The sequence below is a fragment of the Rhineura floridana genome, chromosome 5 (genome assembly GCF_030035675.1).
Source record: "Rhineura floridana isolate rRhiFlo1 chromosome 5, rRhiFlo1.hap2, whole genome shotgun sequence".
Lineage (NCBI taxonomy): Eukaryota > Metazoa > Chordata > Lepidosauria > Squamata > Rhineuridae > Rhineura > Rhineura floridana.
In genome coordinates this window covers 142,328,992-142,355,740 of record NC_084484.1, presented here as the reverse complement: position 1 = coordinate 142,355,740, position 26,749 = coordinate 142,328,992, and the positions used below count along the sequence as shown (strand labels likewise).

General features: G+C 42.7%; 1 protein-coding gene across 1 annotated transcript in view; it reads left to right on the top strand.

Moving 5' to 3' along the window:
* Positions 1-26,749, top strand: part of CFAP44 (cilia and flagella associated protein 44) — a 91,394-nt gene that overhangs the window by 4,507 nt on the left and 60,138 nt on the right. Inside the window, exons 4-12 of the mRNA XM_061628315.1 lie at positions 2,099-2,276; positions 3,072-3,234; positions 5,794-5,896; positions 7,217-7,433; positions 10,361-10,475; positions 20,557-20,712; positions 22,633-22,680; positions 24,759-24,858; positions 26,493-26,587. Coding sequence (XP_061484299.1) covers positions 2,099-2,276; positions 3,072-3,234; positions 5,794-5,896; positions 7,217-7,433; positions 10,361-10,475; positions 20,557-20,712; positions 22,633-22,680; positions 24,759-24,858; positions 26,493-26,587 — 1,175 coding nt within the window. The remainder of the gene's footprint in view (positions 1-2,098; positions 2,277-3,071; positions 3,235-5,793; positions 5,897-7,216; positions 7,434-10,360; positions 10,476-20,556; positions 20,713-22,632; positions 22,681-24,758; positions 24,859-26,492; positions 26,588-26,749) is intronic.

The window sequence follows — 26,749 nt, the reverse complement described above, 5'->3', positions numbered from 1 at the left end:
TGTTCAAAGGCTGTCTAAAAGTTTGGTTTTTGAGAGATGCCTGAAAGAAAGAATGGATGGTTCCTACAGAACCTCTATTGGTAGTTTGAGCAGTTATTCTCATTATCTAAGATTAAGTATGGAACTAATATCTGGGATTTGGGGTCTGGGTTCCTGGTTGCAGGATATTGCTTATAGAAGGGCTAAAGTCCTACATGTTTAGAAATTGACAACTGTGGTTATGCTGGTTCTGAGTTCAAACTTGGGGCAAGGACTCTGATTGTGGAGCAATGCTGTGACCCTTAATGTTGAACCTGTTAGGTAATATGCCTGCATTGCAACACAAGATTGGGCCTCATGGCAATGCTATACATATGAAATGTACATTTGCTTCCTCAATTCTCAGTCAGACTAGGATCTGAGACTCATCATCCCCTTATCAATGTGAAACAGACTGAGGTGTGGAGTTATAATTAACTCAAAGTGTTTGAGGTGTGGCCACAGATTTGAAGGACTCTTTTTTTGCATGGAATCAGAATGCCTCCTATGGCCTAAGACTGAGGTCTTATGCACAGTTACCTGGGAGTGAACTCCGTTGAACGCAACAAGATTTACTTCTAAATGAACATGCGTAAGATTGGAGTGAAAGCCTCTTACACAGCTGCACTTCCCCTATTTATATTCATCTTGATGATCTCACCCCATGCTCTCTCCTGGTATCATTTCTATCTTTTTTAAGTCTCATGATATAGGCCTTGCCTGTTCTTGGTCAAGATGATTTCTGGGTGCAGTTTAGGTCTATTAGTCCTGGGCTGTACAGCAGTCTTTCTCTCCCTTGACACCAGTGAACATTTCAGAACCCAAACCATACCTCAGTCTAGAATAATATTTGAGCTGACATCCTAATCTACTCAGCCATTTATTTATTTTACTAAAGTTTCATGAAAGTACATCAAGGCATCTTGCAACATACAAAAACATTATAAAATTAAAAACCAATAAAAACATCATTAAAAACAATAATAAAATCATCAACAAATACTGCATTGTTTGGAAGAAAAACATTCATATTAAAAGGCCTGTGGAAAATTTTGATTTTCAAAGGCTGCCGAAAGAAAGAAGGGATGGTTCCACAGGCAGGGCCTGGCACACTAAAGGCTCAGTCCCTGGTGGAGGCCAACCGAACCTTAGGGGTGTGGGGAATCATCAGACGTGCCCCATCAGAAGATCTCCGTCACTGAGATGGAACGTAGGAAGATGGAACGTAGGGAGTCAGGTGGTCCTTAGCATATATCTACCTTTCCTGCTAACCCCCAGAAAAGTATGATTTACTTTTTTTCTCCCTTGTATAGTTCATATTTTTGCTTTATTCTCACAATTTTAGAGACAGAAATTACAGCTTAAGGATGTTTAGTTATGACATTATCATTACTGTGTTCAGAGTTCCAGTATCTGGATTCTCATTTATTTATTTTTTGATTTGATTTATACCCTACGCTTTCTCCCAGCAGGAGCCCAGGGTGGCAAACAGAAGTGCCAAATACACTTTAAAACATCATAAAAACAGTGGAAATCTTTCTGCGTAGGCCCTCTTCACATATCCTGGTAATCAATAAACCATGGGTAGTTGTGAATGAGCTCCCTTTTCACTTTGCCCTTTCTCATGCTAGGAACAACAGGCCTTGGCTCCCAGTGATGTGTGGACCAGCACTTGTGGTTTGTGATCTACTCTCATTATTTGATTTGATAGAAACAAACTATGAGTGCTGGTTTGCATATCATGGTAAGGGCAGGCTCATGGTTTATTGCTCCTGGCTTCAGGAAGGGTGGAGTGAAACAGAAGTGATTCTGTAGCTTGCACTTGTATATTGTATGATTTATGGCTTACAATAACAAGTGAATATGACCTAGGTTGTTCTGCTGGAGAAACAAAGCAATTTATTTGTTTATTTAATGCCCCATCCCTTATCTCAAAGGTTCCCAGGTGATATACATCATTCATAATTAGCCATAAATACCAGTAAGATGTTTGTCTGAAAGTTATATGCCTTTTTTAGCCTTTGGACTGAAAAGTGGTATGTATATATTAATAATTCATGTTGATGTTTTTACAATCCAGAAGAAGAGGAGGAAGAACAGCCTCCAGAACCTGAAAAGCTTCCAGAACCAGTGAAGAAGAAAAAAGTAAAGGTAGAGAAGAAAATCTCCGAAAACTTCTACTATAACTATGAAGAGCTGTGCACATTCCCATTCGTGACTCCAGACTCTGGCATTCCACTTAACATGCTCAGTCTCCTGTATCCACTTTTGCCAATCATGCATATATTTAGGATTTGAGTCCCTACTATATAGACACAGTAAGGCCCATATGCAGAAATGTTATAGTTCCTGTCTAGTGTGATACTCTTGGAGGTTTTATTTACAATTAAGCAGTATACATATTCTGTTAAATAAAACAAATACTTTTGATACAAATGTGAACAAAATGAGAATTAAGTGAAAGGAAGAGATTAATAGCCAAGATGACAAGTCAGATTTATTTATATATCCTTTACCTGAAGTTGCTATACTGTAAGTGGGTTCACAATAGATATAACATTTAGGTTAATCCCAAAAATAAAACACTTTCGATAATACTCAGTTCCAATAGCAGATAGCATAACACAGACGGATTTTTCATGATCCACGAAAGCTTTTGAGGAAGTAGGGTATTTTGAAGAGAGTTACAAAGCAGTTGGCTTAACTGGTAGAAAAAGGGACTCACTTCCTGGTGTAGGAACAAGTCCCTTGTACAGAGAAGTGGAAGGGAGCAAGGAGGGCTAATTGCAGGTGACTATTCTGCTCAAAGAAATGAGAATGAGCATAAGGAGGTGATTGAAAGCCATGATACTCAAACTATGTCCTGTGAGAGGGATTGAAGTGTGCCTTGAAAAATTAAGCCAACGTGTTGGATGCTTCTACAGCTACATATAGTACAGTGTATTGTATTTTTCAGGCTGTCTCTGGGTTTTATTAGTGGTGTTGTTATTGGATGGAGAAAATAAACCTAGGTGACAACATTGCTTATTTTGCTTAGCGAGTGTATTCCTCAGTCACTCTTTTGGTTATGACTGCACTAGACGGGCAAACCTTCAGGTGTTGGATAGTCACACTCTCCTCTACATAGCTGGCAACCAACTGGTACTACTGAATTTGAAATGGAAAACTCAAACATACCTTCGAAGTACATGCGGTGGAGGAATTGGAGTAATCACGGTATGACATTTTTTGTTTTATCTTGAGATGCTTGAGATCTTCCTTGGTAGTGAAATCTGCAGGGCCCTTTCATGGAAGAGTCTCTGTCTGTCTCTCTCTCTCTCTCTCTCTCTCTCACTGCAGCTGTCTGTTGCCTTTATCCAAGACTTGAGTTAATTTAGTATTTTCTGAGGGGAAAATAGCTCTTATAATAGCTGCATACTTACTAGGTTATTCTACTGATGCTGCATTATGACATTACTAGATTCAAATGTTATTCAGGGGGTAACAACGTAACATGGATTAGGAAAAAGCTCTGATAAAGTGAACATTGGCATGCCAAATTATAGTTTGGATTTACTGTTCATTTCACAGTTGTACAACATGTGGTTTTTAAACAAGGGACAGATGAAGAGAGATGAAGTTTGAGGCTTAATAGGCAAAATAAAAACTGACAAATCATTAGGTCCAAATAGCATCCTCCCAAGAGTTCTCAAATTAGTGATCTTCTAATAAGAACATACAACTTGTCCCTCAGATCAGCCTCTATACCCAAGGACTGAAAAGTGGCCAATATAACACCAGTCTTTAAAAAGGGATCCAGGGGAGATCCCAGAAATTACAGGCAGGTTAGCTTAACATCTGTCCTGGGAAAAGTGGTAGAAAGTATTGTTAAAAATAAAATAACCAAGCATATAGAAAAACCAGTCTTGCTGAAGCAGAACCAGCATGGCTTTTGCATGGGTACGTCCTGTCTGACTAACCTATTAGAGTTCTTTGAGAGTGTCAACAAGCATATAGATAGAGGTGATCCTGTGGACGTAGTGTACATGGACTTTCAAAAAGGTATCTCACCAAAGACTCATCAGTAAGCTTAGCAGTCATGGAATAAGAGGAGAGGTCCTCTTGTGGATCAGGAACTGGCTAGGAAACAGAAAGTAGAGAGTAGGAATGAATTAGTTCTCCTGATGGAGGGATGTAGAAAATGGAGTCTCCCAAGGATTGGTATTGGGACCTGTGCTTTTTAATTTGTTCATAAATTATCTCAAGTTAGGGGTGAGCAGTGAGATGGCCAAGTTTACTGATGATACTAAATTGAGTTACAGGAACTAAATTGAATTTTAACAGAGTTGTTAAAACAAAAAAGGATTGTGAAGAGCTCCAAAAGGACCTGTCCAAACTGAGTGAATGGGCAGTAAAATGGCAAAAACAATTCAATGATGCATATTGGAGAAAAAAAATCTTAATTTTACATATATGCTCATGGGGTCTGAACTGGTGGTGATTGACCAGGAGTGAGACCCTGGGGTTGTAGTGGATAGCTTGATGAAGATGTCAACCCAGGCAGCTGTGAAAAAGGCAGATTCCGCGATAGGGATCATTAGGAACAGTACTGAAAATAAAACTGGCAATATCATAATGCCATTATGTAAATCTGTGGTGTGGCCGCATTTGGAATACTGTGTACAATTCTGGTTGCCTCACCTCTAAAAGGATATTGCAGCGCTGGAAAAGGTTCAGAAAAGCACAACCAAAGTGATCAGGGGGATAGAGCAATTATCCTATGAGGAAAGGTTGCAGCATTTGGGGCTTTTTAGTTTAGAGAAAAGGCAAGTAAGAGGTGACATGACAGAAGTATACAAAATTCTGCATAGCATGGACAAAGTGGATAGAGAAGTTTTTCTCCCTTTCTCATAATGCTAGAACTGGTGGATATCCAGTGAAGCTGAATGCTAGAATATTCAGGACAGACAAGAAAGTACTTCATACAGTGCATAGTTAAATTATGGAATTAGCTCCCACAAGAGACAGTGATGGCTACCAACCTGGATGGCTTTAAAAGAGGATTAGAGAAATTCATGGAGAATAAGGCTATCAGTGGCTGCTATCAGTGATGGTTGTACTCCACTTCCACAGTCAAGAGACAGTATGCTTCTGAATACCAATTGCTGAAATCCACAGGAGGGGAGGGTGCTCTTTGCACTCTGGTCTTGCTTGCGGGCTTCCCACAGGCATCTGATTAGCTACTGTGTAAACAGGATGCTGGACTAGATGGACCATTAGCCTAATCCAGCAGGCTGTTCTTATGTTTCCTTTTGCACACACATCTCTCTCTATCTGTTGTTGTACACTGAAATACTTGCAGTCCTGGTGGAAGAGGGGATATGCTACACCAGCCTTTCCCAACTAGTGGGCCACCAGATGTTGTTGTACCACAATTCCCATCTTTCCTGACCATTGGCAATGCTGGCTGAGGCTGATGGGAGTTGTGGTCCAACAACATCTGGTGGCCCACTAGCTGGGAAAGGCTGTGCTACACCAAAGGTCTGCCATTTTCTGGAGTGGTAATTGTTGCAAGGATTGCCAATGTGGTATCCTCCTGATAATGTTGGATTACAGCTCTTATCAGCCCCATGCAAACATGGCTAATGCCCAAAGATGATGGGAGTTGTAGTCCAAGAACATCTGGAGGACGCTACATTGGCAGTCCTGGATTGAAAGGTGGGATAAAGAGCAAATTAAATAAATAAATACTTTACTGGAGAGATGCAAAGTAAAAAAAGTATTTGCTTCTACTAGGCACACCCTAATAAAACATACTTTGCAGTAGGAGAAAAAGGATGGAAGCCAAACATGGTTATTTATGAATATCCTTCCTTAAGGCCATACAGAATATTGCGAGGTAGGTTAAAGCATAAGTTGTGTTTCAGAATCAAAATAGTTTCAGAAACAAAAGGGATGTTGTATTTTATATTTCTTGCATGAATACATGAATATTTGTTGCAAGTAGCAGCTGTCTTGCTTTTAAATGTGTACAAGTGTTTAAGGGGGGAAAAAGTGCACTGTTCTTTGCAATGTCATGTGCTATAGGCCCCTCTTCTGTGTTAGAGAAAAGGGAATGAAAGCATGGTTAAATGGCCAAATACTGAAAGAAGGGCAATAAATGAGCTAGTCCCACATTCTTCATATTTGGGTTTTTTATTATCTAAGGTGGCTATCACTGTGGTAACTAAATTCAATTCAGTAGTTTTGATTTTTCTAAGGTATTTTAAGATTTTTTTAAAAATTGAAGCTGACAAATCAGCCCAATAGTATCTTTTACATTTAATGTGTTTTTTGAGTATCACAATAAAACATTGTGAGGCAAAATGTAATGTGAAGTTATTCAAGCCCAATCCTATATACTAGTATCAAATTTATTCTCCAAGTGCTAAATTTGGCGCAAGGGGAATGTATCTGCAGGCTAGCCCTAAGTTTCCAGAAGTAGAATTTAACAAATAAATAAACAAGGGAGGAAGGAGGCAACCTAGTGAGGACTGAACATTTTGAGTGGTCACAGAACAGTGTGGAGGAAAACTGGAAAACAAAGGGGGTGAGGTGGGCAGCAGAATTAAATATCTTGGAAGAGAGCTCACTGCCTGCCTGGACCCCTGAACAGCAGGATGGCAAACAGCAATATTTGTAGTAATGCTAATTTTCATTGCATGAATTTACAACTAACTAGGAGAAGTTTTGAAACAAGGAATTTCTCTGGGCTATAGTTCAAATATACTGAGGAGGGTAAAAAAGAGGAAAGGCTTATGATGCATATATAAATATCAACCAGTATTTGGGATTCATAGGCATAATTTCTACAAAAGTTGGAGGCCCTTCGATGGGCTGTCCTCAGAAACCTGTATTTTGACTGCATACACATCATATATTTAAAGCACATGACTTGCCCCAAAGAATTCTGAGAGCTATAGTTTACTCCTCCCAACACTCTTAAACTACAGTTCCCAGGTCATGAGCTTTAAATGTATGGTGTCTATGTGGCATCTATATTCATATAGGCTGTCTTTATTGTTCTTAATTTTGTGATTGCTTAGTACTGTTTCATATTTATTTCAAAAATTGCACTATGTAATTTGTAATATATGCTAGCTGATTGGTTGGCAAATTGGAATGTTTTCTTGATCATTTATATTGCATTAAGAAAACTGTTATCTCACCTTATTTTCAGGTGGAACAGAGGAAGCATATGCATTTGCTGACTTTAATCGTTCGGGTACTTTGATAGCCACTGTTGGGAGCAGCCCTGATTATATGTTAACAGTTTGGGATTGGAAACAGGAAAATATTGTATTGAGATCAAAAGCATTTTCACAAGATGTTTATAGAGTGACCTTTTCTCCAGAAAATGAAGAGCAACTCACTACATCTGGTTCAGGTCACATAAAGTAAGCCAGTTTGTTCTCAAGGAACTGGAACAGGGGTTGCCAACCTTTTTGGACCAGAGGACACATTTTAAGTTTTGAGAGAGTGCTGGTGACACCTGTCACAAAATGGCTGCCATGGGTGTAATATTTGCAAGTGTTGAAATGAACTCCAAACACTGTTTAGAAGAAACAAACTTTACTGAACAGTCTGTTGCAGCGTAACCAAAAGCTCTACTTTCGTTTTCCTACTGGTCCCACCTCCAACTGATTCCCCATACAACTGCTTCTAATTCACTTGAGTTCCTACTCACATTACAATGGGGGTGTGGCATAACACAAAATTAAAGAGTATTCATGGTAAAGCTTTTCCCATAATTGTATTTCCATACTAGAAAAGGCTTGTTGAAATTTTGCCAGCCACACAGCTGTTAAGGGTACAAGAACCCTGTTTTCCTCTAGTGCCAACCCTAAACTAAAGCCTAGGCTTGTATGCTGTGCCCATATACCTGGAAGTTAGCCCCATTAAACCAAAAGAAACTTCCTTCTAAGTAGACTTACATAGATTGTGCCAGAGCTTGGAAAAGTTACTTTTTTTGAACTACAACTCCCATCAGCCCCAGCCAGCATGGCCACTGGATTGGGCTGATGGAAGTTGTAGTTCAAAAAAGGAACTTTTCCAAGCTCTGGATTGTGTCTATAATTCCCACAAATAAACTGGCCTAGTTCTCATGTAACTCTAAACTGTGGTTGGGGTTACATGCATGAGCCTTGGGGCTTGTGGACTCCTTCCTCTACTTTTTTTCAGCAACAACCACAAGGAGAAGCTTTCATGTCCATTTTCAACTAACTGCAGTTACTTATTCTGTCTGAATTCAGAGAAACTGTAGTTAGTCTTAATTATAGTTTGGGAAATAAAACAACTTCAAATTGTTGGGTATGATCCTGAGTGGCTTCCCTAAACATTAATTAATACTAACATCAGTTCAGATGAAACAAGTAGCTGTGGTTAGTTGAAAACAGAATGAAAGCTTGTCGAGGAAGTGGACAAGGTGCTTGGAATGGTCCAGGCAACCACGTCTGTTCTGGACCCTTGCCCATCTTGGCTAGTGAAAGCTAGCAGGGCTGGAACCACCGGCTGGGCCAGGGAAGTGGTTAATGCCTCCTTGAGAGAGGGAGTAGTCCCAAGTAGCCTCAAAGAGGCAATAGTGAGACCTCTATTAAAGAATCCTTCCCTGGATCCAGATAATTTGAACAACTACAGACCGGTGGCGAATGTCCCCTTTTTGGGCAAGGTTTTGGAGCGGGTGGTTGCTAGCCAACTCCAGGTGCTCTTGGATGAAACTGATTATCTGGATCCGTTTCAATCCGGTTTTAGGCCCGGTTTTGGCACTGAAACAGCCTTGGTCGCCCTGTATGATGACCTTTGTCGAGAGAGGGACAGGGGGAGTGTGACTTTGTTGATTCTCCTTGATCTCTCAGCGGTGTTTGATACCATCGACCATGGTATTCTTCTGGGGAGACTTGCGGAGTTGGGAGTTGGGGGTACTGCTTGGCAGTGGTTCTGCTCCTACTTGGCGGATCGTCGCCAGAAGGTAGTGCTTGGGGAACATTACTCGACACCCTGGACTCTCCATTGTGGAGTCCCTCAGGGGTCGGTTTTGTCCCCCATGCTTTTTAACATTTACATGCAGCCTCTGGGTGCGGTCATCAGGAGTTTTGGAGTGCGTTGTCATCAGTATGCTGATGACACGCAACTCTATTTCTCCTTTTCATCTTCTTCAGGTGAGTCTGTTGATGTGCTGAACCGTTTCCTGACCACGATAATGGACTGGATGAGAGCTAATAAACTGAGACTCAATCCAGACAAGACTGAGACACTGTTGGTGAACGCCTTCCCTGCTCAGATGGTGGATGTGCATCCTGTTCTGGATGGGGTTACACTCCCCCTGAAAGGACAGGTCCATCGTCTGGGGGTTCTTTTTGACCCTTCCTTGTCTCTTGAGGCTCAAGTGGCCTCGGTGGCACGGAATGCGTTTTACCATCTCCGTTTGGTAGCCCAACTACGTCCCTATCTGGACAGGGACGACCTCGCCTATGTTGTCCATGCTCTGGTAACTTTGAGATTGGATTACTGTAATGCACTCTACATTGGGCTGCCCTTGAAGACAGTTCGGAAGCTTCAGCTAGTGCAGAATGCGGCAGCTAGATTATTGACGAGGACCAGTCGGTCTTCGCATATAACTCCTGTTCTGGCTCGCCTGCACTGGCTACCTATTTGCTTCCGGGCGAGATTCAAGGTGTTGGTTATGACCTATAAAGCCTTACATGGCGTGGGACCGCAATACCTGGTGGAACACCTCTCCCACTATGAACCTACCCGTTCGCTTCGTTCGTCATCGAAGGCCCTCCTCCGTGTACCAACTCATTGTGAAGCCCGGAGGGTGGTTACTAGATCTAGGGCCTTTTCTGTGGTGGCTCCCGAGTTGTGGAATAGCCTCCCCGAAGAGGTACGCCTGGCGCCTACACTATTATCTTTTCGGCGCCAGGTAAAGACCTTTTTATGCTCCCAGGCATTTTAATCACTCTAATCTTTTTAGCTTTTTAATCTTGTATACTAAGTCTTTATTTTTATTTTCTGTTTAACTGTATTTGTTTTTATGTCATATATGTCTTTGTGATTTTATTATTGCCATATATGTATTTTACCCTATGCTGTTTACCGCCCTGAGAGCTATTTGCTAAGGGCGGTATATAAATGCAACCAAATAAATAAATAAATAAACTTCTTGTATCTGTGCTGGAGGAGAAGAGGGAAGGATCTTCCCGGCTCATTCCCATAGCACTAAACTGTGGTTTACTGTTGCATCCAGATGTGTATATATGAAAGGATGACAATGGTCTGTTTAAACAATAACTATAGAAGAAGTAACTTTGACTTTTATGGCTAGGTTTTGGAAGATGGCCCTTACTTTCACGGGCTTGAAACTACAAGGAGCACTGGGTAGGTTTGGAAAAACAGCATTGACAGACATTGAAGGATATGTGGAGCTGCCAGATGGAAAGGTGAGAAACATTTCCATCTTCTCAAACTTTTCTGTATGATAAAGCAAAACCTTTAATGCTCTATTTGTCAAGAAAAGCTTGAATGTAACATGGCTCGTGCAAAGAATTGTGGGATTTCATCTTGTTCAGAAATGAGGCCTCTGTGTTAGATTGGCTAATTAGTCTGGTCTGTTACTAAGGATTTTTCCATAAGTATGGGAGTAGAATTTGTAGCCTTTGTTTCCCCTGGAATCCATCTTGCCTATGGGTGGATATCCATGTGGGTTCCACTGCCATCTGCTACCCAACTTAGCATCTCTCAGGAGATGCTGGAACTTACAAGCTACCTCAAGTGAATATAGAATAGGTTAGCCAGTTTTATTTTGTTTTGTGATAGAACTCCTTGTCTGTATTTTACTTGGCCCCTCCTTTGGGTGGGTTTTGAGGCACCCTTTTGCTGCTATTAATTGTGCACTTACATTGTGGATTGGAGTTCTTCCGTCGCCTTAACATTTAACATTTACATTTAACATCAATTAATATCTTTAAAACATCTCTGAAAGGCTCCTGGACCATTCTGGATTGTGTGAAGGGGTGAGCAAGCGCGTTGTCTCCCCCTTTTTTTAATACCATCCCGTGGAGATCTCCCCGTGCCTTACCTGTGGCCGGCGTTTTTACTTTGGGCTGGGAGGCGTTCCCGGTGCCGGCTGTGATTTTTGCTTCTCGTTTGGACTGACGCTGGCTCTTCCGACGCCGTGGTTGCTGTGGCCCGGGGCTTTGTTACGGCCTGCCGCCTCCTGTTCCAGCTGCGGCTCTTCGGGGCGCTTGGTCGCTGTTGGTGTTGCGGTGGCTGGTTGGCTGCGGGTGGCCCCGTCCGTTGTGGGTGTGGCTGTGTTTGCTGGTGCAGCGGCTGTGTCGCTTGCTGCCTTTTTGCTGTGTGCCGCTGTTGCTGTGCCTGGTCCGGATGTTTCTGGCGGCTGGTGTTTTGCGCCTTCGGGGCCGGCGCTTGGGGCCGCGGCTTGGATTGTTCTGCTGCCGCTGCCGCGGCTGCTCGGTGGGGCGGATGTTTCCTCGCCGCCGTTGTTGCGGCCTATGCCTGTTGCCGCGGCCCGTTGGGGCGTCTCTGTTATCGTTGCCGCTGATGCGGCTTGCGCCCATTGCTGTGGCCGTGCTGCTGCCGCCCTTGCTTGCCGGCTTGAGGACATCTTGCTTGGACAGGAGAGAGTGACTGGCAGCAGGAGTTAAAAAGAAGAAGTGCCAGCGAATGGAAGCGAGTTCATCCAACGTCATCTGGATCAAGGAAGTCGGAGGCTTTTTATTTTATTTTATTTTATTTATTTTTTATTTTTATTTCAATTTTGTTATTTTTTATTTTTATTTTATTTTTATTTATTTATTTATTTTTATTTTTATTTATTCTATATTTTTTATTTTTTATTTTATTTTATTATTATTATTATTTTTATTTTCATTTTGATTTTTTAATTTTAAGCTAATTTTAGGGGTGGGGGGCCTGCCTGATCGGCAGACGGGGAGGGGGACATGTGTAAGCCGGAGGGGAATAATGTGGGGAGCCATGGTATCGTGAGGCTTGGCAGCAGTCCCTGGAAGGGCGGAGGTGGCAGGCCACGCCAGGTTAGGGGAACAAGGGATAGATGTATTGTACCCATCCCTTGTTCCGGGCCTGCCCTAAACCAGAAGATAACTGGGGGATGTAAGACTCCATCCAACCTTCGACTGCTGTTGTGTAACGCCAGGTCTGTAGTTCAGAAAACATCACTCATCCATGATCTTATTCTGGATGAGCATGCAGACCTGGCGTGCATTACGGAGACCTGGCTGGACGAGGCCTCGGCTCCTATACTTGAGGCCATGTGTCCAGCGGGTTTCCGATATGCACAGCAGCCGAGGATTGGTAGGCGGAGAGGGGGTGTGGCAGTTATTTATCGAGAGTCCTTGGTTTTCACTGGAGCCCCTCGGGATTTCATTGAAACCATGACTTCATGGGAACTGCACCTAAGTAATATGGGTCCCACCCATGTAGCCGGCCATACCATTGACCTTGTATTTGTCGCGGGAGAGAAGGAAAGTGATCTGAAGATGGGGACTGTTTCTTCTAGCCTTGTGTCATGGTCAGATCACTACCTGGTGAAATTGGATCTCTCTGTGCCGCACACCCTCCGCAGGGGACAAGGACCTATTAGGATGGTCCGCCCCAGACGCATGATGGAGCGTATTGGATTCCTAAATGCGCTGGGTGATCTGGAGCTAACTGAAGGCCACCCGGTTGAAGCCCTGGTGATGGAGTGGAATAGGGAGATCACTAGGGCAATAGACCGGGTGGCACCGAAACGTCCTCTTCTCCTGAATAGAACTCAGACTGCACCCTGTTATACACCACGGTTACGCAGTCTGAGGCAGGAAGTGAGACGACTAGAGCGCCGACGGCGGAAATCGTGCACTGAAGGTGATCGGACACTGGTTAGAGCGGCAATAGCGGCCTACCAGCGGGCAACAAAGGCAGCAAAGAGGCAATTCTTTGCTGCCTCTATTGCGTCGGCAGAGTGCTGTCCCAGGAGGTTGTTCCAAGTGGTCCGAAGCCTGGTCGGTCCAGTAGCGCAGGAACCTATGGAACAATCAAAAGCCTCCTGTGACACATTTGTTAAACACTTTGCCGATAAAATCCAGCACCTAAAGGACAAGATTCCGTACGTCGTGGTTACAAGTAGGGGTCCAGAGGCGGCCAGTTGCAATCCGGTCTGCTGGGATCGGTTTCAGCCTCTTCTCTCTGATGAAGTGGACAAGGTGCTCTCTACTGTAAAACCAACCACTTGCTTACTTGATCCTTGCCCTTCATGGCTCATTATGAGCTGTAAAGAGAGACTGGGCAATGGGATCAAGGCAATGGTAAATGCATCCTTGGAGGAGGGTGTAATGCCATTGCCCCTCAAGCAGGCAGTGATAAGACCTATTCTGAAAAAGCCCTCCTTGGATCCCCAAGATTTAAACAACTTTCGCCCAGTCTCCAATTTACCGTTCTTGGGCAAGGTAATTGAGCGTGTGGTGGCAAAGCAGCTACAGACACACTTGGAGGAAGCAGATTATTTAGATCCTTTCCAGTCGGGCTTCAGGACTGGACACGGAACTGAAACAGCCTTGGTCGCTCTGGTGGATGATATGAGGAAGGCGTTGGATAGGGGAGAACATACCTTCCTCGTCCTCCTGGACCTCTCAGCGGCTTTCGATACCGTCGACCACGGTATCCTGTTGAGTCGCCTGGAGGGACTGGGAATAGGAGGCACTGTTTTACAGTGGTTCCGTTCCTATCTCTCCGGTAGATATCAACGGGTAGTGTTGGGGGATGAGGTTTCAGACCATTGGCCCCTCAACTGTGGTGTGCCACAGGGTTCTATCCTCTCTCCCATGCTATTTAACATTTATATGAAACCGCTGGGAGCCATCATCAGGAGTTTTGGGCTGCAGTGTCACCAATATGCGGATGACACGCAGCTCTATCTCTCATTTAAATCTTCACCAGAGTTGGCTGTGGATACCTTGTCCAAGTGCCTGGAGTCCGTAAGTGGATGGATGGGAGAGAACAGGCTGAGGCTGAACCCTGATAAGACTGAGGTATTACTAGTGGGGGACAAGGGAAAGTTGGGTGATTTTGACCTGATACTTAATGGGGTGAGTTTGCCCCTGAAGGACCAGGTCCGCAGTCTCGGGGTCATCTTGGACTCCCAGCTGTCTATGGAGGCTCAGGTTTCTGCAGTGAGCCGCGCAGCTTGGTACCAACTTCATCTAGTAGAGAGGCTGCGACCCTATCTTCCCATACATCTGCTCCCACGAGTGATACACGCCCTGATCTCCTCTCGATTAGACTACTGTAATGCGCTCTACGTGGGGTTACCCTTGAAGACGGTCCGGAAACTCCAGCTGGTACAAAACGCGGCGGCACGCTTAATAAAGCAGACCCGCCGCCGCGATCATATCACCCCAGTGTTGATTGAATTACACTGGTTGCCAGTTGTATACCGGGCCCAATTCAAGGTGTTGGTTTTAACCTTTAAAACTCTATATGGTTCCAGCCCAGTTTATCTGAAGGAGCGCCTCCAGTATCACCAAATATGCCGCCGAACAAGATCAGCCTCACAGGACCTTCTCTCGGTCCCACCGACTAAGACAGCTAGGTTGGTGCGGACCAGGGAGAGGGCTTTTTCAATCGTGGCCCCCACCCTCTGGAACTTACTTCCCTTTGACCTTCGGCATGCCCCCTCCCTGTTGACTTTTCGCCGAGCCTTGAAGACCTTGCTCTTCAGGCAGGCCTATGGGATCTCTGGGGTGGGTTAGGTTTTACACTGTATTAATGTAAGATGGTCTTCAGATGAGATGTTATGATATTAATAATGTGATGATTATGTATATGAGCAGATTGTATTTTATATTGTATTTTATATTGTACGTTGCCCAGAGTGTCCGTTCAGTCGGACAGATGGGCGTCTGCTAAATAAAATTTTATTATTTTATTATTTTATTATTATTATTCTTCAGTAAAGCTACTTCTTATTTACCAGTGTGTGTTCATTGCAGGGGGAAATTGGCTCTGAATCTGGTACCTTGGCCACTGACCATAGACTACCGTGTATTTGGCTATTGCCTAAGGCTCCAAGGCAAAGAGTGCTCTTTTGGCTCTTGTCTTTTGGAATCCTTGGCAGGTATATTTTTGGGCTCTGGGTTTCCCCTGACTCAGAGTGGTTAACCAGTTAAGAGGTGGTGGCAGTCTACCTACCTTACAGGGGTGTTGTGGCTCACTTAGCCCTGACAAGCGGAAATATTTTGCCAGGATCACTTGCCCTGGGTGGGGAGTTGGGTCATGGGACTGTATGGCGTGCCAGGCTGTTGTCAGTTGCGCATGACACTATTCACACTTGACTCTGACCCAAATTGGAAGGTAAGACATAACATTTCTGGTGTTTGTTCTTGCTAAAAATTATCAAGAGTTTCCTATGCTTATACAGCAGGGAGAGCATTCTAGTTTTAAGAAAGTTTTCAAAAAGCAAGGTTGAGTTACAGAATTTGGTTGCTGTGTCATGATGAGGAGTTTTTTGCTTGTTCTTAATGATGTAATTAAGATCCTCCGTGGTGCAGAGTGGTAAGCGGTGGTAACGCAGCCAAAAGCTCTGCTCACGGCCGGAGTTCGATTCCAACGGAAGGAGGAAGTCGAATCTCCGGTAAAAGGGTCCACTCAGCCTTCCATCCATCTGTGGTCGGTAAAATGAGTACCCGGCATATGCTGGGGGGGTAAAGAAAGACCAGGAAAGGAACTGGCAATCCCACCCCATATATACGGTCGGCCTAGTAAACGTCGCAAGACATCACCCTAAGAGTCGGAAACGACTCGCACTATAAGTGCGGGGACACCTTTACCTTTTAATGATGTCATTGTCACCATGCAGTAATCATTTAGCTCATTAGTTATTTTATTAGTAACAGGTAGTATCAATGAGTGTCTTTAATGGTAAGCATTTCTTCTCATTTAAGACGAACCACCCGTTTTTCACCAATTCCCCCCTTCCTATTGTAGTTCCCCATGCCTTCCCAGAAAGCTGAGATCAGTATGGGTTAGGGTATAGACAGCTGCAGTTGATAGGAAGAACTGGTGAACGTTGGGGGCTGCAACTTGTGCGAGAGGATAATCTTCCTGCTAGTGCAAACCCACCATTGGATACAATTCAGTATTTATATGTCATTCTTCAGTGCAAACATTTCCAGAGCTGCTCACAACTAAAAAGCAAACAATACAGTAAATAATGAAAAATTGTAAACTAGCAGATAAAACCAGCAGCAATAAAGCATTGTCCCTATTTAATAATGGGAAAGCCTAGGAAATAAAAAGGTCTTTGTCTAGCACTGGAATTATAACAAAGCAGATGCCAAATGAGCTTTCCTAGGGAGAAGGTTCCATAATGAGGATGCTGCAATTGAAAAGGCCCTTACCCAGTTACCACCTGCCTCATCTCAGGTGGTGAAAGCACCCAAAGAAGGGCTTCAGATGACTGTCTTAGGGCAGAGGCAGGTTTCTTTGGTAGTAAGCATTCCTACAGATCCTCTATATAGGACCCTGTATAGTGCTTTAAAAATAAGCACCACCACTTGTGGAGATGTTTTAAGAATTGGAAGAATATGGTCCCAATCAGCAGTCTTACAGCTGTATGTAGCACTAATGGAGGTTTCTGAATGGTCTTCAAAGGCAGCCCCAGGAATAATGCATTGCATTTTAACCAGTGCTTGAATTATTCTGAAAAACAAAATCTTACATTTTATGATAGACCTCTTAGCTATTTTTAAGGCTATGGGGGTCGGCATCATTTGGGGTTTGTGGATTTCATTAATTAAAAGCCCCTGACTTCCACACACACACTAAGTTCAAGCACTGATTTTGGTACTTGTGAAAATCATGTGGCCACCTTCAACACACTATAATCTCAATAGATACACTTCCTAAGAGGAAAATTCAGTGTCCCCTGAATACAAATGCCACCTGAAGGAAAGACATTTAGATCCCATGTAACAAATGAGTAATAGTTGTACATTCCTTCTTATTTTATATGCGCCTTAAAGACTTTTTTTTCCATCATGGCCTTTGGTGGCAAATCTTGGATATTGAAAGATGTTGTTCAGAGTTAGGTAGGTTATTTCTTTGTCTGGTGTTGTGTCATATATACATATTTAGTGGAAAGGAATTTTAATTATTGTAAATGGTTTTATTGATATGAATTTATATATGACTGTCGCCAACACCCCTTTCTTGGCAAAGGTGGTGGAGAAGGTTGGTTGTAGAGCAATTGCAGGTATTCCTGGATAAGACTGATTATCTAGATCTAATCACAATCTGGATTCAGAGCTGGTTTCAGAACAGAATCAGCCTTGGTTGCCCTGATGGATGGCCTTTATTGTGAGAGAGATGGGGGAGTGCAACCCTGTTACTTCTGCTCGATCTCTCAATGGCATTTGATACCATTGACTATCATATTCTCCTGGACCAATTCAGTGGGATGGGTATTGGAGGCACTGTATTACAGTAGTTCTGCTCTTACCTTCAGGGTTGTGTTCAGAGAGTAATACTGGATTAATGTTCCTCGGCCCCCTGGCACTTGTGCTATGGGGTTCCACAGGGTGCTATTCTCTCCACAGTGCTATTCAACATCCATATGAAGCTGTTGGGAGTGGTCATTAGGGGTTTTGGAGCAAGGTGTCAACAATATGCTGATGACACGCAGTTATATTTTTCCATAATATCTGAATCAGGAGAGGCTATGAACTCTTTGGATCAGTGTCTGAATGCTGTAGTGGACTGGATGAAAACTGTGGCTGAATCCTGGGAAGACAGAGGCTCTTTGGGTAGCTGGTTCCTGTGTCCGTGAGATAGGCAGGTTACCTTTCTGGATGGGGTCATGCTGTCTGTGAAGGACCGGGTCAGTAGCCTAGGGGTACTCCTGGATTCATCTTTGTCACTTGAGGCCCAAGTATCCTCTGTGGCTAGGAGTGCCTTTTACCAGTTTTGTCTGGTTCGTCAGCTACAGCTTTTCCTGGACATGGATAGCCTGACTTCTGTAGTCCATGTGTTGATAACCTTGAGGCTGGATTACTGCAGTGCATTCTATGTAGAGCTGCCCTTGACCCTGGTTCAGAAGCTCCAGTTGGTGCAAAACACGGCAGCCATGTTGCTGATGGGATTTTATGGCCGACAACATGTGACACCACTTTTAAAACATCTGAACCAGCTGCCCATCTGCTACCGAGCCACATTCAAGGTCCTTGTATTAATTTACAAAGCCCTGAACAACTTAGGTCCAGGATATCTTAGGGAATGCCTGAACTCTTATATCCCAGCTCAATCACTAAGATCATCTGCAGGAGTGGCTTTGGTTGTCTCCCGAACTGGCGAGGCTCGTTTAACATCGACATAAAATCAAGCCTTCAGTGTCATCCGCCTAGTTTTCTGGAATGCTCTGCCAACAGAGATGTAGCAGGCACCTTCTGTTTTAACCTGTAAGTGCCGGCTGAAAACCTTTCTGTTCTGCCATGCTTATGCAGGCATTGAAGAAGATGTTTTTTTTTCACCACAGTTGACCTTTGTTTTTATTGTATTTTTGATGTTTTTTATTCTGTGGTGGTGGTGTTTAAACGTGTTGTAAACTGCTTTGATGTTTTTAACAAAATAGTGGTATACAAATATTTTCATTAATAAATACAAATAAATAAACTGCATTGGGAGGCAGTTTTTCCAAAAGTGCTCTAAAAGCCTGTTAAATAACATAAAAATAAATGTATAGCACAAGACTAATCGGCTGGAAAACTGTTAGAATGTTTGTTGCTTAGTGTCCCTGTAATTTCTTTTTTTACTCCAAAGCATTTAGGAATTATGTGATTGACACTGAAATACAAAGGCTTCTGTACCCAAAGAGTTGTGTTACATTCTCTGCACCCAGGAGAGGTTTGATCTTGTGCTTCTCAGATTTCAGTTCCCATGCTACATGGGAAACCTCTTTTGAATCAGATGGAGACTTTAAGAAGCAATTTGCACTGTAGTATGAGGTGTCTGCCGATCATAGGAAAGAATTACAAAAATCCACTGGACATGCCAAAAGCCTTGGACATACCCAATATCAGCTACTAATGGTCCTGAAAAGGAAATTATTGTCTGTGGTTTTTGAGATGGATAAACCTGAGCTTTCAGAATCTATAAATCTGCCTCCTTAAAATTGCTCAAAAGCAATTGCTCAAAAAAGGAATAATGTCCTTGGATAAACTTCTCTTGAAAATATTACAGTATTCTGGGCAGATTGTAACGTACCAGCAATTTGGAATCCAGAGTATGCAACATATGCTTGTATTTTGGAAAATCATAAGTGTTATATCATAAGTGTTTATGCTTGCCATTTTGTCTAGCAAAAATACATCATTTGTGAAAACTTGGGGCTTGGCTTAGAAAGTAGTATGTCCTCCACTGTGTCCCTTTCATATATACATCAATATGATAGACTACTAATGTATTTTGTTTCATTTGCATGAAAGGTACTTTCAGGATCAGAATGGGGCAACTTACTCCTCTGGGAAGGGGGCCTCATAAAAGTGGAACTTTGTCGACCTGGCCATAGAAATTGCCATGCTGGTCCAATTAATCAGTTAGTTCTGGATGAGGGAGAGGTGGTCACTGTTGGATCTGATGGATATATCAGAGTGAGTGTTTTCCTAAGTATAAAGAACAAACATACTGAGTGTACTTATTCATGGCTTAACAGCAATGCTTACTATTCTTCACTTTGTACTGAAGTACTAACCATGACAACTTTTTAGTAAGAAATTTCTCCTAGAGAAATCTTTCATTACACTGAGAATTAATAAGGTTGAGTCTGAGTGTCTCACTATCAGGGTGCCTTCCATGGAAAAGGGCCATTTCCCACATGCTGTCTATTGAGGTGGTGGAGGGGAACCTCAAGTAGGACCTCTGAGGCAGATCTCAAAGGGCAGGCAGGTTCATGTAGTGGGATCACGGGGTCTTTCAAGCTTGAACATAATCAAATTGATTGAATAAGGGCCCCTCCACACTGGTGTTTTATTGTGGAGGCATTCTGCAACATGTTCTTATCACAATAATAGTAAGAAGATGTGATGGTTAATGTGTTTGTTTTTTGTTGTTGTTTTTGTTGGAGGGAAGCCTACACAGCCTCAGGACCATTTGTAGGGGGTTTTAGGGAGGAGGCGTTTAACTCTCTTTCTGCCACAGACCTAATAAAAGTTGCCTCTCTGAAACTGCTTTTTGCATTTGAAGGGAAATTTCTGTTGGCACCACTGGAGGCTTCCCTTGAAATGCAAGTAGCAGCTTCGAGAGGCAACTTCTGTAGGGATTATGATAGGGAGAGAAAAAATTAAGCTTTCTATTCCAACCAATTACATGTGAATGAAAGATCCTTTTGAAGTACTCCTTCTCTTAGGTTTGCTCATATCATCCATATTTTTATCATGTTTTATACAATGAAATGCATTGGCATTTATCACCAATAAAAATATATTCTTTTCTCTTCCAAACTCCGTGAAGGTTTGGGATTTTGAAACAATAGACACAGCTGATATTGTGGATGACACTGGACTGATAGAAATGGAACACATGAACGAACTTTTAGTTGGCAAAAATGTAAATCTGAGCTGTATGGTGAAAATTCATGAACGTGGAGAGCCATACTGGTATGCTCAGGTAAGAGTTGCTTTAATCCTTCTCTGTTGTATAGAGGACTTTTTGAGGACACATGTGGAGGATGATCACTATAGTGCCCTGATTCAATAGTAGAGACAACCCTTTTTCATGTTTAGGATGTGATGATGTCATGGTGGTATATGAGGCTAAAAGCAGAAAACCAACCAAAGAACCAGGAAAGCCCCACCGGTAGGCAAAACAAAACAAACAAAAAAGAGGAAAAATGCTTCAGGTGCTTGAAATAATATTTATTCCAGATCTTACAGGTTTCAGAATAAATCTTTCCTTGGGAGCATGTTTTACCAGCAGTTCTCACCAAACGCTTGGGACACTGGTAACGACTCCTGTTGCCAAAGGGAAACCTATCCTTCAGCTGTGTCCCTCTTCTGCCAGCCTGCTTAGCAGGTTAGAAGGCATTTTTAACTAGCCTGCCTAAGAGGCTAGTAGCCTGCATTTCCATGCTGGCCACAGAGCATGTAAATACAGGCTACTAGTCTTTTAGCAGGCTAGTAAAAATATTTGCAAGCTACTAACTTATTTATAAGGCTGCCTTATCCACATAATGACTCCAATCCATAGAAAGTAAGGGTGAAGGCAAACCTAACATTTTTAGAGCAGTGGGGCTATATTCCATTGCGGACCACCTTCTAGGGGTCATATGCCAGGGGATGGGCAGGGCCAGAGGCAAATGTAGGTGGGGCTAGAAGCAAAAAGGGACCAGGCAATAGATATGACTCTTCCCTTTGTACAGTAGGGTATATTCCAGCCATGCAAAAATCAGAGGTGCCTACACACACACCTTTCCATGCACCATCCAGGCAAGCAAGAGGCATTACAATTCAAGGACACATTCTAGCCATGCAAAAACACCCGCAAAGGGTACGGACAGGACCAGTGAGGGCATATGTCATGTGGAGAGGGGGTGTAGCCTGCTATTTAAAATTTCAAAACATTTAAAAGCAGTGACATGTTTATTGTTGTGTAATTGAAGTCAATGGGGCAAGTTAGCTGTTTATTTAACTGGGAAAATGCAGCTAAATTGGACCTTGATATGGTGGATCATTGGGCTGAAAACAACAGAATGAAATTCAACAGGGATAAATGCAAAGTTCTACACTTAGGAAAAAGAAACCAAATGCACAGTTATCAGATGGGGGATACTTGGCTCAGCAGTACGACATGCAAGAAGGATCTTGGAAATGTTGTTGATCACAAGCTGAATATGAGTCAACAGTGTGATGTGGCTGCAAAAAAGGCAAATGCTATATTAGGCTGCATTAACAGAAGTATAGTTTCCAAATTGTGTGAAGTATTAGTTCTCCTCTATTCAGCACTGGTTAGGCCTCATCTTGAGTACTGCGTCCAGTTCTGGTCTCCGCACTTGAAGAAGGATGCAGACAAACTGGAACAGGTTCAGAGGAGGGCAACAAGGATGATGAGGGGACTGGAAACAAAGCCCTATGAGGAGAGACTGAGAGAATTGGGCATGTTTAGCCTGGAGAAGAGAAGACAGGGGAGATATGATAGCACTCTTCAAGTACTTGAAAGGTTGTCACACGCAAGAGGGCCAGGATCTCTTCTCGATTATCCCAGGGTGCAGGACACGGAATAATGGGCTCAAGTTGCAGGAAGCCAGATTTCGACTGGACATCAGGAAAAACTTCCTAACTGTTAGAGCCATACGTCAATGGAACCAATCACCTAGAGAGGTAGTGGGCTCTCCGACTCTGGAGGCATTCAAGAGGCAGCTGGACAGCCATCTGTCGGGGATGCTTTGATTTGGATTCCTGCATAGAGCAGAGAGTTGGACTTGATGGCCTTATAGGCCCCTTCCAACTCTACTATTCTATGATTTCCTTAGGATAGGGATGTGAATATCACTTGAAATAATAGCCACTTGTTAAATATTTTCTCCTCTAGGATTTTAATGGTGCCATATGGAAGCTTGATCTGAGTTTCTCAAATGTTGTAAGTTTTACTTTATATTTTCTTTCCTTGTTTTATTCCCCAGTCATTCTTCAATTGTATCTTATTTATACATTTTGGAGAAATGGAGGTTAATATTTTATCTTTAAAGATGTACAGGTCCTATGGTTTATATGACTTTGGAAATGATGGCCTCAAAACATCAATAGTTATTTGTGGTTAGTATCCAGTGCTGGTGTTGCTTGAGTGGACAGCTCTTCTGATCATGCAAGTTGAATCACCCAATTTTCTCTGATCCTTCCTACCCATTTAAGCTCCCCAGCCCCCACACTGCCCTTGAGGGTTGGGGGACTCTCCAGAACAGTATAGCGCAGAGGGCTGCAATAGATAGGGGAAGTTGGCAAAAACTGAGTTGCACTAAAATTGGGTTGCACTTTCTGCTAAGGCAAAACCATCATTGATTACTAACCTGTGATTTTTGGGGATCTGGTTGATGTATTAATCTTGTTTAGGTGTGTGCATTTTTTTAAATGACAAAATTTTAACACAAAGCAGAGTCTACATACATATTTACAGAAATGAATTGGATCAGTGAAATGAAAGAAGTAGGATTTGCACTGCCATTATATTGTTGCGCGTCTCCCCCAATCTCCGAGCGGTGAGATTTCAGGGGGTCCCTGCGCCCATCCAGGGTTTGGTTTCCTTTGGGAAGAAGGCCAGCGGAGACTGCGGTGTCTTTATGAAATATGGTTTATTTATGTACACACATTCCAACCTGAGCTTAGGATGGAGGGGTTCAAGGCATCAGCAGTCTAATATCCAGCTTTTCCATCTAGGTGCAGGGGCATCCTATCGCCACGATGCAGGGAGCCAGCCTCTCCGCATGCCTGCTGCCCTAGTTCTCCAGAACACACACTACCAACCCCAAACACACTTCTCCCCGCCCAGGAGTGGGGGGGAGACTCTCCTCCAGTAGAGTTTAAAATGACAAAAGGATCTTCCCAGCCCCTTTCACCAGTTACCGGGGCAACTAAATAGGACCATTAACTACCTAGCCACTCTATTTGATTAACAAAGGAGATTCATCTGGCTAGCAGAGCCAGCCTCCCAGGCATAGGATTCCAAATCAGAGGCTGGAAAGGTGACCCACAGAAATCATCCATTCCAGCCCCCCCCCCATGCTCATAACAATATTGTTGTTGGTTTCCCGTTAGAGTTCTGTGAGTAGAGCTATCAGTGTGGGTTGCCGTGAGGCAAGACCTCTTAAAAATGTGAGAAAAGACTATAATAGGGGCAGAGATTACTTATCCTTTTTTTCCTCACCAAACAATGGAGAGGAAGTGCCAGATGTGTATGTAAGCAGGAAACAAAAGGACGGTTGAACAGTTTTCGGACAATGACCAAAAGAGGCACACATGCAGAGCTGAGTTGGTCTTGGTTCCTTTAGAAATCTGATAGGGAGCAGTATTTGCTGGGGTGTTAATGCGGTGAATCTCCACCTGTTCTCATTCTATGTATGTGTGTAAACAAACCATATCACAAAACGCTAGTCAGTCTTCAGTAACCTCATTCCAAGGAAACCAAAACCTGAGTAGATACTGGAATCCTTGAAACCTCATTAGTCAGAGAATTTGGATGTCTATATTGTTCGTTTCAGTGTTCTGCAAGTAAAGACCCCCCCACATACAAACGTATTTTGTGTTTGTCATCCTTGTCTTACTCAAATATAGTTGGCAGGTTTCATATTATCACCATTTCCCTGTTTCTTCAATGTCAGTTAAATTGGTTGGTTGGAGTTCTTTTGTCCACAGTAAGAAGCAGCACTTATTTTATCAATACACATGTACAGATTCTTTGTATTTTTGTATTTGGATATAAAAGGGATACAGAAACCTAAGATACCTTATGTTTTTTTCACACTGTTGTTCTTCAGTTTGCCCCCTAGACTGAAGACTAGTTTGCCCCCTAGACTGAAGACTAGGGACAGAAGTTTGAATGTCCAATATATTTTAGGAATCTGAAATTTCAGAGAGGCTTTAATTCTTATCCCTAGGTGGTACTGTTACACATAACTTTTTAAAATACTTTTACAAACTTTTAAAAAATGTTTTCTTCTGTAGACTCATGACCCAGAATGCCTCTTTAATTTTCATTCTGGAAAGATAAAAGCCATATGTGTCTCTCCAGTTACATATATCATGGCCACTACTGCTCTTGACCGTAAGTTCATCTCTTTTTCCTTTTGACCCTCCCCACACTCAATTTTAAAGATTAAAATTAGTTGTTTTAAATAGACATATTTGGGGAGATAATCCACAGATCACTTGTAGTGATGTAGTTTCATTTTTTTAAGTGTCCCTTGTACATGGTGTTTTTGGCCAGTTTATAGATAAACCCAGTAGCAGTGAATTTTTTTAAAAACACTTTCACATTAAAATCTAAGCAATTTTTAAATAATATTTTGTGTTTTGCTCTGCAGTGTACTACTTAGGGAGCAAGTAATGTAAACTTGCTGGAAACCGCAGGAGGGGAGCGTGCTTTTGCGTTCTGGTCCTGCTTGCAGGTTTCCCATAGGCATCTGGTTGGCCACTGTGAGAACAGGATGTTGGACTAGATAGGCCAATGGCCTGACCCAACAGGCTCTTCTTATGCTCTTAGACTGCAATCCAATAGATGTCCACTCAAAAGTAAGCTCGATTGTGTTCAATGGTGCTTACTCCCAGGTAAGTGTGTATTGGATTGCAGCCTTAATGACTGTGTTTATTTAGCTGTGGAAAAATAAGTCTGTTTCTGCCCATTTCTTCAGTCTAAAAAGGCACTGTAAGGAGCTTTAAGGGAGGTTTCAGCAGTGAAGCATATCAGGCTGAAAGCTTATATAGGATCTAGAGACTCCACTGCTTCCTTGCTCTCAGTCGGATCCTAATCCTGACAGATGCATATATTTGCTTCCCTTTCCTGCCAAGTCACCTCACATGCAAGTAGATGGACACTTGGCTGACAGCCCTGAAGCGTCTGCCAGGTTCACCATCTCCTCTGCTCCTGTGACCATGGGTGTTACAGTGGGGGGTGGTGTCTGACATCTGGCCACGAATGTAGGTGATTGGTGTAAAGACTTCTGATACTGGGGCAGGGATATGAGTCTGATGGCTCCTCAGGATCATAGAGCAGAGATCTGTTGGGAGGTCCTGCTCTCCTTTGCTCCTCCTCTGAGGAGACTCAAATTTCCATGTCTGGGCAGGACTGAACCCAGACAATTTCAGATGGTAATACCAATATGTTTGACAACAGAGTAATACTAAGTAAATCCTGGGCAATTTTTTAGGGTTCTAATAATAATTACTACTGTTGCACTTTTAAAGGGCAAAGCATTTGACTACTGTTGATCTTCACAACTGTTCTGTGAGTCATATTATTATCACTCCCATTATGTTTATGTGGAATTTGGCTGAGACGTTGTGGGATGCATCCAAAAGTTCCCTTCTGTGACTGGAATGGCTCTTTCTCCAGTAGAAAGACTCTTTCGGTTTGAGAAGATCATTACTAGGTCCAACCCAATATCTTCTGGAAGAACACCCAGTTAGTTTATAGATGTGTAAAGAAATGGAACCATGTTTTCCAAGACCAACACTCTACAAAGTATCTTTTTTGGCACCATGCTGTCTCTTTCTGGGAGGTATTCTAAAATGTTTCAAAGCTCCAAAATTGCTGGACAGGTTCTTGTTTGGACCTTTTGAGAATTCTTATGACAAAAATGAAGAAATAAATGTGATTCAGTTTACATTCCAATGTAGCAAAGCCTGTTGCTTAAATTTTATAAAGCAATGAAGATACAACCTTCCTTTTTTCCTGATTAGGTTCAGTGCGTATCTATGATTTTATTGGTAATGTGCAGTTGGCTGAGATGAAATTTAAACAGGGAGGAACCGCAATGATCTGGGCACCAACTGTGGTAAGTAGTGCAAGATGTTGTGTAAATTTGTATAAATGTTAGCAGAGATTGTCAATGGTCTGAGATGTGTGTGTGCCCGTGTGTGCTTTTACCTAAGTGGCAGACTTTTACCCTGCATTGAGATCACTGAGACTTAAGACTTAGTAAAATAAGAAAAGCTAC